General features: G+C 45.4%; 2 protein-coding genes across 2 annotated transcripts in view; both read left to right on the top strand.

Moving 5' to 3' along the window:
* LOC104536623 (two pore calcium channel protein 1-like) overlaps window positions 1–7836 on the top strand; it is a 13579-nt gene extending 5743 nt beyond the window's left edge. The window contains exons 8-19 of the mRNA XM_010179288.1: window positions 8–134; window positions 1139–1340; window positions 2025–2169; window positions 3433–3618; window positions 4063–4127; window positions 4389–4476; window positions 4787–4856; window positions 5426–5645; window positions 5861–5951; window positions 6239–6352; window positions 6712–6830; window positions 7591–7836. Of these exons, the coding sequence (XP_010177590.1) occupies window positions 8–134; window positions 1139–1340; window positions 2025–2169; window positions 3433–3618; window positions 4063–4127; window positions 4389–4476; window positions 4787–4856; window positions 5426–5645; window positions 5861–5951; window positions 6239–6352; window positions 6712–6830; window positions 7591–7736 (1573 nt within the window). The 3' untranslated portion in view covers window positions 7737–7836. The remainder of the gene's footprint in view (window positions 1–7; window positions 135–1138; window positions 1341–2024; window positions 2170–3432; window positions 3619–4062; window positions 4128–4388; window positions 4477–4786; window positions 4857–5425; window positions 5646–5860; window positions 5952–6238; window positions 6353–6711; window positions 6831–7590) is intronic.
* Window positions 7837–8343: 507 nt separating this feature from the next.
* The window catches only part of BUB1 (BUB1 mitotic checkpoint serine/threonine kinase), a 16786-nt gene continuing 13065 nt past the window's right edge, over window positions 8344–12064 (top strand). Inside the window, exons 1-6 of the mRNA XM_010179289.1 lie at window positions 8344–8441; window positions 8769–8828; window positions 8907–9051; window positions 9422–9618; window positions 10592–10632; window positions 10868–10974. Of these exons, the coding sequence (XP_010177591.1) occupies window positions 8344–8441; window positions 8769–8828; window positions 8907–9051; window positions 9422–9618; window positions 10592–10632; window positions 10868–10974 (648 nt within the window). The remainder of the gene's footprint in view (window positions 8442–8768; window positions 8829–8906; window positions 9052–9421; window positions 9619–10591; window positions 10633–10867; window positions 10975–12064) is intronic.

Genomic DNA, 12064 nt, shown 5'->3' with positions numbered 1-12064 from the left:
CGTGTAGGATGCCAGCATTTGACTTCAGCTCATGGTATGCCTTGTTCTTCGTTGCCTTTGTCATAGTCAACACTTACATCTTCATGTCTCTCTTCCTGGCTGTTGTGTACAACAACTACAAAAAACACCTGAAGGTAATGTTTGGAGGGGTGAATTGTGATCATTGACTGCCTCCTGTTCTGTATAGCCTTGTGAGGAAATATCTGGCCTTCCAGATATGTATGGATACAGTTTCTGGTCTCTGCTGATGCTCTGAAAATAACAAGCACAGGTCGACCTTTCAAGTCACTGGGCTTGCTGTGAGTTCTGCTTTCAGCATTTAAAAATGAAGTGTTCTATGCTGCTGCTGTGTCCCAGGAAGTTGCAACAGATGGGAGGCACATATCTCTACATTATTGCTGTTAGAGGCTCAGTCCTAGCTCAGAACAGGAGCTGTTTTCAGTTGGTTATAAGCACACAGCACAGTTTTTCTGGCACTGCATGTGCCCTTAAATCAAAGGCAATGTAAAGTGAGGTTTAAGTGGGTCGGAACTCTTGTTTCTTCTTCTTTGGTACTTGTGATCAAGGGGTGAGAGCTGGAAATTGCTGGGTGCTCCCATGAGGGGATTGGCTCTTTCTCAGTAAGCAGCCTGCTAGGTCTTCGCAGAGGTTGCAGTCTCCCAAGGACATAAGGTTCTCTAGGGTGCTTGTAATAGTGTGCAGAAGAGGATCTCTACCCCTGAACTCAGCAGAACTGATGTATGGATGGGAAGCATGTGTGGATGCATCCTCTTTGCTTCTGTGACCTGTGGGCATGCAGATCCTGTGATCTTTGAAAGATATCCCCCCATCTCCTTCCTGTTAGATATTATCCTGTGTCTCTTCTTCCTGGTTTTTCAATGCATCTCCTGGCAGCAAGCAATCTAGTGATCCTTCCAGAGTGCTGTCCACAGGGCCTATGGTTGCGTGTTGCTATTTATAGCATTTCTCATCACCCCATTGACTGTGCTATACTTTGTCTAATATCACTCCAGATGTGTCCCTCTGAGTCTCTTCTTGCATCTCTGGCATAAAAATAAGATTAAAACAAAAAAAACCAAAAAAACCAAAGGAAGGGGAAGGGTAATTGAACTTGCCTGACTCCTGATGCTCTTTCTAGAATGAGATCCGTCAGCTTGCTTACATGAAGCACTGCAAGATGATAGAGGCCTTCAACCTCTTGAAGGAAGAGGAGGGAGGACAGTTCGTGGTTAGAGAAGCCCGGTGGAAGCAGCTTGTCAAGCTTGTGGCTCCTGATATCAGCAACTCCCACCGAGAGTTGCTGCTACACATATCAGATGATGAGCAGAAGGGTTTCGTAGGTGAGCAGTGGGGCAGTGTTATGCTGAAGGGGTTGAGGAGGAGCCTGGGGTCAGGAGCCTGCTGTTCCAAGGGTTTTGGCACTGGGATGTGTGGTCTGTAATGGACCCGGAGGGACTCCAGGCCTCTCTTCCTGCTTATCTCCAGATTGCTTAAGTCCTGAAAAGTTGTTCTTTCTGCCTGTACTGTAGCCTGTGTCATGTATGCTATGGGTGGCTCTTCATGGCCGCTTGACATGAGGCCAAGCTTGCCATGGAGAATGGGACCTTCTGTTCTCAGGACAGGACCAGGAAAGCCTCCCTTGTTATCAGATTCCTCCAAGCAATGTGGTTTCCCACACAGTCCTCTGGAGCCTCTTGCTCTGCTCCTGCTGGAGACAGGATATCAGGAGAGATGGGTCAGTCTTCTTATGCAAGGTCATGCCTGTCCTGATCATTAAAGGTTTGTGTTGGTTACTGGGCTGTGGCTTGAGCCAGTCCCTCAGGAATGGGGCAGAAGAGCTGCTTGAGTACTGAGTTCAGCCTGTTTTGTGGTGGATACCATTTTGGGCATGTGTGCTGCCTGCTGCCATTAACAGATATTGAGTCTAGATTGCTGCAACTCATGTGCATATAGGTTTGCATTTGCCAGACTATGTCTTTTTTTAATGACAGCAGACTGATGTGTAGTGCTCTCCTCTACTGCAGACAAGAAGTCATTTGTACAACTGGCAGATCTTCTCAACATCCAGGTGATCACCCTGAAAATACGCAGCCACCTGCTGGGGCAATGGATGCCTCGTGTATACAAGTCAGCAGTGAGTCGGTTCCTGCGCAGCATGGTTAGGCACAGGTAAATCTCTACTGGTGGAGCAAGCAACTCTTAACACTCAGAGCTGCAGAGCAGTGGTGTTGCAAACAAATGCTCACCTAGGTGTCGTGCTGGAAGTTCAAACTGCATTTAGGCAAATGTTGGGGGAATCTGTTTTTTAAAGTATTCTGTGGACCAGCTCTGCTGTATTTCCAAGTATGGAAACTTATCACAGTATTTCCAAGGATGGAGACTCCATAACCTCTCTGCAACCTGTTCCAGTGTTTGACTGCCCTCACTTAAAAAAAACCAAAACTTTTTTGTTTATATGGAAAATCCTGTATTTCAACTTTTGCCCCTTGCCTCTTGTGCTTTCACTGGATACCACTGAGAAGAATATGGCTCCATCTTCTCTACACCTTCCCATCAGGTATTTATACACAATGAGCTCCTCCTGACCCTTTTCCCCTTCAGGCTGAAAAATCCCAGCTCCCCTTACATGTGATGTGTCAGACTATTCTCTCCTTTAATAATTTTTGTGACCCTTTGCTGCACTTACTCTAGTATGTTCAAGTCTCTTTTGTACTGGGGAGCCGAGTTGTTGACACCACTCCAAATGTAGCCTTACCAGTACTGATGAGATGGGGAGGAAAAATCACTTCCCTGGACCTGTTCACAGCACTCTTCCCAATGTATCCCAGGATGCTGTTGGTGTTCTGTGCCACCAGGGTGCATTGCTAGCTTATGTTCAACTTGATGGCCAAGACCTCCCTCAGATCTTCTGCAGAGCTGCTTTTCAGAGGGTTAATCCACAGCCTGCACTGATGCCTAGGATGCTCCATAGGAGCAAGACTTTGCATTTCCCTGTGAACATGGTGGGGTTCCTCTCTGCCTGCTCACCCAGCCTGTCCAGGTCCCTCTTATTCCAGCACACCCATCTGGTGCATCAGCCACCCCTCTCAGTTTCATATAGTCTTCTGTTTTACCCGTCCAGTCTTTTTGCTTGAAAAATGCTGCTTGGCTTATTTGAAACACAGTTGCAGGCAGTCTCTAAGAGTGTATTTAACACTGAAAGTGTTGACACTGGTGTACTTTGTAGGCTTGTGCTCTGCTTTGTGTTGGGCTACAAGAGCAGTTTACTCTGCAGTAACTTCCCTAAACTCTCAGGTTTGAGGAGAACTAATGGGTAAAGATAGTTTCTTAAATGGCTGTGTTTGAGAGAGGAGACAAAGACCCTCTGATATAACTCTGTGACTTTTGCCTTCTTGGGAGTGGCAAAATGATTTCTCTTTTTTCTTCTTGCAGGGGATTTGTTTGGACTTACGATGTGATCATTCTAATAAATGCTATCTTCATTGCTCTGGATGAGGAAACCCCCTATATTTCTTATGCAGAGTGGGTCTTCCTTGCTTTGTATATAATTGAGATACTCCTGAAAGTGTACACTTATGAACCAAGGGCATTCTTCGGCAAAAATCAGTTCTGGAACTGGTGAGTGGTATGAATGTTTGTTAAAGGTGGTGTGAAGTGTGGTGAGATCTTTTGTGTTCAGCTCCTCAAGAACTGAAAGTCTTTTGGAGAAATGGGCTGCCTAACTCTCATGCCAGGGTGTAATTAAAATGATTGTGTGCATCAGAGGACATTGTGCTCTTTCCTGGCCTAACCTGGCTCTGACAAACTGCTGTTCTCTGCCCTGTTCTGCTAGCTCAGGCAAAGGTGACTGCAGCATGTGAAGACAGTAGCTGGGCAGGGGAAAGCATTTTGCTAAACAAAGCTTCTTCCCATCTTCCTACGCTGCCAGTGGTTTGAGATGATGCAGGCCTGCCTGGCCCAGATGTGACGAAGAGGTGTCTCTACTTTCATGTGTTGTGTGGCAGCTTAAGAACCCATTCTCTGTTGCCACAAAACTAACAGCACTGCCTTCCCTCGTACTAGGTTTGATACCCTCATCATCTTTGCTGCCCTGACTGCAACGATACTTAATACCACCCTGAAATCGAGTAAGTGCAGCTTAAGCAGTCTGCATGCATCTGGGAAACTCAGTGGTCTTGAGCTGTCTTTTGCCATCACCTTGGGCTTGGGAGGCTTTTCGATGAGACAATGAATTTCCTATAGTGTTTCTAAGAACTAACCTAGCCTTTCTTTTTTTTTATAGGTACCAGTTATAAATAGTGTTAAGGACATATTGAAACAAATGTAAGACCATGCTTTATCTCATGTTTACCTCCTTATTTTTCATAACAATTTTTTTCCTTTCTCAGCCACAAAGTACAACAGTCAACAGATCCTGGACATCGTCTTCATCTTAAGGGTCCTCAGGCTCATAAGGATTGTTGACAGCATTCAAAGGTAATGAAGAGGATGGGACAGAGATGTGGGGTTTTTCTAGGGGGGTCAGGCTGTTCTAGAGGCTGGCTGAGACAGTGCCTTGAGTCACACTGTATGGCTGCTCTGGGTTGACCATGGCCACTCAACAAAGCATCCCAAGGCCTTGTCCTAATGTGCCTGAGATGAGCCCAGTTGCTGTGACCTCTCTGGAGGCTGGCTGACTTATAAGGACACGTGGGGAGTACATTCTGGATGGGATGTGATGATAAGCAAGCATGGACTTTTGAAGAGCCTCCCCACAGTGGGTGGTGTTGTCAATCATTTGCTGTAGGTTCCGAGTCATCATGAACACACTGATAAACATCATACCGACAATGTTGACATTTGGTGGGCTGACTCTGGTAAGAAATCCTGATATTTTAGCTCAAAGCACTCCAGTTTTACAGGAATATGTCTTAAGTCTCATGCTCGTTCTGTTTCCGAGAAGAAAAATCCAAATCTTTGGATGCCAGGCACTTGAAACTGTAAGTGTCCATTTTATTCTTGGTTATTGCACATGTAAATGCATTCAAAGGGGTTGGGTTCCTGCTAGTTGCCAGGTCAGGACATCCTTCTTTGCTCCATGGGGCAGTGAAGATGTTCTGTGCAGTCTGGGCTTCACACTGTAGGAAACCAAACTATGGTTTGGGCAAGAAGCTGAATGAGAATCCTGTTTCTCAAATAATGTCCTAAAAATAGATGCCTCTCTTATGGAAATGAAGTATTCTCAAATCATGTATTTGGGCTGTAGTTCTTGGTGTATTATTCCTGCCTGGTACTTACTCTTGAGTGGCTTGGGTCTTTTGGACTCCATGCTGCTCCTCAGTAGGTTGCTGCATCTGTAAAAACTGGAAAACCTGCTGAAATTTCTAAACTTGTCATGAAGCTTGTTGCTCACTGGAGAAGCAGACGATGGGGTTTCTCTACCCAGGTTGTGTACTGTGTATTTGCTATCATTGGCATGGAGTTATTCCATGGGAAAATCCAGTTCTTCCCTGCAAACACAAATGCTCCTCATGCCCTGGAATGTGGAAACCCAGCCCTCAAGGATTCTCTGTTTGCCCGTGGAAAATACTGCAAGAACAACTTCAACAACTTTGCATCGTCATTGATCGTCCTGATGGAGCTCACTGTAGTCAATCAGTGGCACAATATCCTTTGTAGGGGAAGGTCCAAAGTAGAGCTTGGTGAGCCATATTCTTCCCTTTGTATTGCATGCAGTGCCAGACAACAGAGGAATGGTCCTGGCAGAAGGCTTTGTTCAGAAGGTCATTGTGGGTCAGTATAATTTGGTTCCTCTTTTAGCACTGCTCTACAGCAAGATGTTCTCCTCCTTTAGCACTCTTGCCCTTAACTCCCATCATACTCTTTGCCAATGGATTTGCCAACGTGACGGTTCAGCCTGTGAAGCTGTATTTCATTGCCTTCCACATTGTGATGGTGATAATTATTGTCAAGTAAGTTTTGGGTTGCTCTGCTCCCTGCCAGGGCACTGCTGATGGTCCCAGGGTCACACACAGTGTGACTCTTAGACAGGACATGTGTTATAGAGGAATCTGCTGCATCTAGTGTTATCTCCACTGAGTGCTGCTCTGACTTGGAGCTCCCCATCTCCAGCCAAAGAGGGGATGAAGTGCTGGGGAATGACTCTGGGGATACTGAGATGGTAGTTGATGCCCAAAAGCACAGGGGGGAAGCCAGGGAAGAAAGGCTGCTATGTAATTCTGCCGATCATTTCTTTCAGTATCTTTGTGTCATTCATTTTGGAAGCTTTCTTTGTGGAGTACTCACTAGAGAAGAGTGAAGTAGAAACAGCCATTGAACGGAAAATCCAGGAGCTGGGAATGGGAGTTCAAGAGTAAGCACTCTAAAAGTGACTTGCTGGGTGTGGCTGGCTTGTTGCATCTGATGAGGGCTGTGGGACTGCAGGAAAAATGCCTCACTCTGTCCTGAGGTGTGAACTGAGACTCCTCTTCCTTGTAACAAAGTCCTTGCTAGTCTGTGATGACCACACTAGTGGCCATGATAGTCTAGATGTTAGCAGAAGGCTACTCGCATTGGCCTTGTGTCTGCCTAGGGCTGTTGCTCAGAGGACAGGGCAGATGCTGGAGACTGACGGCATGGCTGCCTTGCCCAGAGAATCCATTGCTGCTGGGTACACGTGGGCCTCGGGTAGGACAAGGCCTCCCAGGGTAAATTCTTATTTTTCTTGTGTAGGGATGAGCTCCAGGATGAACAGCTCCTTGATAACATGGAAAGTGCTGATCATGACCTTGAGGGGGAAGGCGGAAAAGTGCCACGATCTAAAGGGCTGATGTTTAAAATTGCCTCCAAACGTAAGTGCAGCCCTACAGCATACCCGTATTTTGCTTAAAAGGCCAAGGCTCTGAACTGTCCCTAATTGTAGCCATCTCTTTGGGCATGCTCCTAGGTATTTCTGCTTCCTTTAGGCTATAAAAGCAGCGAAAACCCAGCTGGAAATGTGTGACAATTGTGGACACCAATGTTTGCTGTTTCTTTTTACTTCTGTAGCAACTTCTTTTCCACTCTTAACTTGGCCCTTCTGTGCACACTTGTCTTCAGTAGCCAGTCTATGAAGATACTGCCTCGGTGGCTGAGGCCCTGCTGTTGCCTTGAAGTCTGTTTTTTCTGCTGTTCTCCTTCCTGTGTGCACTCTGCATTCCTCCTGGCTTGGATCACAGGGTGACTGTGTGCTCCTTTCCTCTAGCTTACTGCCTACTTTTTTTTTTCTGGCTTTCTTGCTGTACCGTAGCAGTTTCCCACCTTGTGCTTCTCAGTATGACAGGTGATTGGGACCAAAAAGCTGTTGAAGGATACATGGGAATAGTAGTATTTAAAATCTTAAAATAATGGTCTTTATTCTTTACAAATGCTCACAGTGCTTGAAGGTATATGGGGTAAAATAGCAGGGAATATAATTTGAGGCATTTGTTTCTTGCCTATTTTCTTGAAGGGTGCTCCCTGTGTTTTACACTAGATGAGTAAGAGCTACTTTAAGGTAGCCAGCACTTAGCTTCTGCTGAGGAATAGGAATGGATGCTTACAGTGATAATTTTTTTTTTTGGCCACCTGCAGGGTACAGGACAGTTGATGCTCTCCTCCAGCGTATGTTTGAGGCAGAGATACCCCTTGAGGACGAAGGCCCTTCGTTTGAAGAAATCCTAAACTTATCCCCTACTCCTCCTGTACCCAGTAATCGGACTTCTGAGAGTGCTGCGTAGGAGGGGGCAACTCATGGCAGTCAATGAGGAGGAGCTGATTCTTGGATGTCTGGCTCTCCAGTTTGTCCCTGGCTGGCTGCCTTCAGCCACTGCGCTCAAGGCATCCAGATTACACAGGCAAAGGGGCAACTGATGCCAGAAATGGCTTTGTGTAAAAGAGCTTTATCTCATGTAAAGTCTCATATATGTTGAAACTGGACCTCCCTTCATGGGGAAAGCAGAGGGAGAGTTGGTGTACCTGGCTGTGCCATATTCAGTATGTTGTGAAATACTTACTTCATGTAACTGGAATTTTGTATTATATAAGCACTTTTATATACATTTATGGACCAATGTAAGCCGAGTTAAACATTAAATTCAGCAGTCTGGAAAAAAAGACCTATTATCACGGAGTTAATGATGGGAGGGGGCCGGGGGTGCTGCATCACATCCCCATAGCGGTAGACTGATAGTTACTAACGCTGCGTGTTCGTTGCAAAGCAGAGGAAAATCTTGCTTCCCCAATACCGAGATGCAGCGAACAGTGCTGTCTAGACGCGCCATATGTCACTTTCACTTTGCTAAATCGCATTTACTATTTTATACGCTATTTTTTTTTCCCCTCGTCATGCGACCGGCGACTTGCCCAGCCGCTTCCCGGGCTCCGACGGCAGAGGAGGAAAAAGGAGGCGTTCCCTCCCAGCGGAAAGGGACGGGATTGGCGGAGTGAGGCGGCCAATGGGGAGGTGGCACAGGGCTGCGGCGCGCCTGCGCGGCGGGTTTGAATCGCGGGCGGCCGTTAGATCGGGAGGGGAATGGAAGCAGCCGCGCGGTGAGTGGGGATTCCTCGTCCTGGGGGCCGCTGTGTGCGGGGAAGGTGCTGAGGTTAGGGGGCCAGGGGTGCGTTGTGGGGCGCAGGCCTCGGCCTTTGGTTTGCCCGCTGGAGCTGTGCGGGTGTTAATGCTTGAGAGGGGGGCGGGGGCGGGTTAGCGATGCTGAGAGCCCTGGCGCTCTGCCCTCGGCCTAGCCTCACCTACCTTCTGGCTTTTGCAGGAGCTACGAGGCCCAGATACGGAGCTACCAAGGGACCGACCCACTGGAGCCATGGGACAGGTCAGCGCGCCCCCAGCCCGGGTGTTGGTGTCGCTGCCGGTGCGCTGCAGGGTCATAACTGGCTTGAGTGTGTTGCAGGTACGTGCAGTGGATGGAAGGATGTCTTCCCCCTCCAGAGAAACAAAACCACTTGCCCGATCTCCTGGGGCAGCTCGTCAGGATGTTCTTAAGTGACAAGAGGTACCACCAAGACCTAAGATTTGTGAACTACTGCATTAAGCTGGTAGGTGGATACTTTTTGGGAGGGAATTAAGCTAAAAAATTAAAGCTGTCCTACCATTCTGTAGTTCTGTGACTGCAAAGAGGACTGGGAACAAAAGGAGCCCTTGGAGATGTGGCAAGGAATTCAGATGTATTGCTCTCTGCAGGAGCTCTCAGAACTTTTCAGTCTTGCTGAAGGATAGCATTTTTTTTTTAAGGTGTGTTATGAAACTGTTTAGCCTGTGAGAAGTATCTTATCTACCAACTGGTTTTATCCTTAGAAACAATGTTTTCCTATGATGGTAACTAAGAAATTGTTACTTTTTTTTGCCTACAACTTCCTTGGATGTTTTTGAAAGTGCTTATGCCTTATGCATCTTTGTCTTATGTAGGCAGAGTTCATCACTTCTCCTTGCCAGTATTTTGACTACCTGTATGGAGAGGGAATTGGTGTGAAGGTGTCCAACTTCTATGTTGCTTGGGCTCAGCAGCTTGTAAACGAGGGCAATATGCAGTCTGCAGGGGCTGTCCTTCAAAAAGGTCTTCACAACCAGGCACAGCCACGAGAGAACTTGCAACAGCTGTATTGGTAATTCTGATACATCATTTACTTGTTGAGCTATTCAGGTAGCGTATGGTTAGTTTTTTCTCTTGTGTACCTATGTCCTGTGTTGTAGCAGAGATAGATAGATAGATGATTGTTTTTGTTAAAGGCTGGTATCAGCTTAATGATACTTCTTTGCTGTTCAGTACTTACCGGATCTTTTGGAGGATGCATTGAGGAAAAACTGTACTAGTGTGTCTACAGTGAAGTGGGGCCCAGAAAGAAAATCCCTTAGTTAGTCGATTTGTTTCCTATCTAGTCTCCATTATGTAGATTCAAACTATAAACATGCATAGCCTGGCCTGCTTCAGGCAACCTACCTTGAAAATATGATGTGTAAGCTTCATTACTTGGAAGCTCAAGCAAGTTGGCCATGCTAATGACACCTGGCTTTTCAAGTTAGGGACATCTATGTGCTTCCGAGAGTATATTCATTGGCTGTAGCTCACCCTGAAGCTGCCAGTTGGATGCATACTTCAGCTGCTGCTTGACTTGACCATACCTGGAACGGCAGTGAGACCAGGCATCAAATTCCTGATCTGAGCTGGATGTTTAAGCCTGCCTTGGGGATATGTTGACAATAATAAGTATATCCCGTTTCTTTTCCTTATCACACAGTACTTTGTTGAAAGTGAGTGCCTGTTGGAGTTTAGCATTTAGCTGTTGGAAGTGCTAGAGTTGGTGCTTATCATGATGACGTGTGTTCCGTCTGGTGAGGCTAAAACAAGAACTCAGTTTCCATGCACTGCTGCCTATTGCAGGCTTTTTTATTTTTGCAAATGTGAAGCTAACAGGACTTGTCCATATACCGAAATAAGTGGCCTGTAACTAACCTGAGTTTTTCAGTATTACATTTTGTGGTATGATGACTGTACAAGGAAATCAAAGGTTTCTAGAGGTGGGGAGGAATGAGGGACAGGTGACTTCATGATAATAACTGACATTTCTTGCAATTTAGCTGGCTGCAGAATTATGATCCTCAGAATCCTCCTTTGCAAGGTGAGGCTAAAGAGATCTGTTTATGAACTGTAGCTCAATTAGATGATCTTTTACTTTGATCAGTGAGTTTTGTCACTGAAGAAAATATGTTTCCTGTAGAAACTGACTTTTTTTTCTCTGTTTTCCTGGCCATCTTAAAAATTCTTAAGGGGAGTGTATTCAAAATGAGATATTAATTTTCCAACGCTTAAAGAAGATAGAAATTCATAAATGACAAAATTATTTTCTGTCCTAGGTGCTGCTGTGATAAAACCACTTCAGACTTCACATGCTGCAAATCAAATGGTTCATCAAAAAGGTGTTTCAAATCTTAAAGATCCTGTGAATGCTTGCAAAAACCAGGTAAATTACTATTAAGAAACTTAGACATTGTGGAAAACATGTGGAGCCCTCACGTAAAGTTTAGATTGATGAGCTTAACTGAGTAAGAAATATACAACAATATCTAATAATATTTGGCTTATCTCAAAAATATTACTGATTTTTTTTTTTTTTTATGCTGTAGCATCTCACCTTCATACAAATACCTCCACTGTGAAGCATTGGGACACAGTTTTTAGTCACTTGACAAATTTCCAGAATCACAGGCAGAGAGTGATCCATTCAACTGGTTAGCTTGCTTTGGAGGAATAATATTAATAGATTCTGTGCCAGTCATGCTTCTTGGAAACTGTCCACGCTGAATTTTCATGAAACTCAAGTTACTTCTCTAAATACTCTTTTTAAGAACAAATGAAATAGTGTCAGAGGAAGAGAAGTTTCCAAGCTGGTCCTCAGTGGGGTAGTGGCTTCTTGTAGCAGTCAGTCTATTGAGCTGGGAAATGACTGGGAGATGGCTTTATTGCAGTTCACAAGCCCCTCTGCAGCTCCCCAGGTCAGTCTCTAACAAGTTCTAGCTGCTGTTCTGTTCATACCTTGTGCAGTTCTTGAGTTACCTTTACAGTCCAGGTCCTGTCACTGTGTAGTTTTGTTCCCTCATCTCCATCCCCACATTAAAACTTAAAAAAAGCCCAAACAAACCCCCCCAAACAAACAAACAAAACACCCCCAGAAACTAATACTGCTTTTAACTCATTTTAGCTAAATACCAGAATGCAGTGCTCTCGTTCTTCTGCGGTTTGGCAAAGCTACTCAACGATTCTTCACAGCCTTTCTGGCACAGTCAGATGAAAGGTGAACAGGGAGTGAAATTAAAGACTGAAAGACTGCGTCAGAAACTGATGTAACCTTTCTCAGCTTGGGCCTGTTTTCTAAAGCGCTTGTGACTCTTTCAGTTTGGTATTGCCTGCAATTACTGAAAGATGTCTTGGATGAGGGAGTAGAGCTTAAAATGTTTTATGTCTGCTGTGTGTTCCTTAGTCCTTAGGTTGGATAGTTTGTCAAAGAAAAAAATTGGATTAAGCAACCCAGCCTGTTCTTAACAAACCCAAGT

The sequence above is a fragment of the Mesitornis unicolor genome, unplaced genomic scaffold (assembly GCF_000695765.1).
Source record: "Mesitornis unicolor isolate BGI_N332 unplaced genomic scaffold, ASM69576v1 scaffold40222, whole genome shotgun sequence".
Lineage (NCBI taxonomy): Eukaryota > Metazoa > Chordata > Aves > Mesitornithiformes > Mesitornithidae > Mesitornis > Mesitornis unicolor.
The sequence above is the reverse complement of the archived record's forward strand: the minus strand, read 5'-3'. Positions and strand labels throughout refer to the sequence as shown.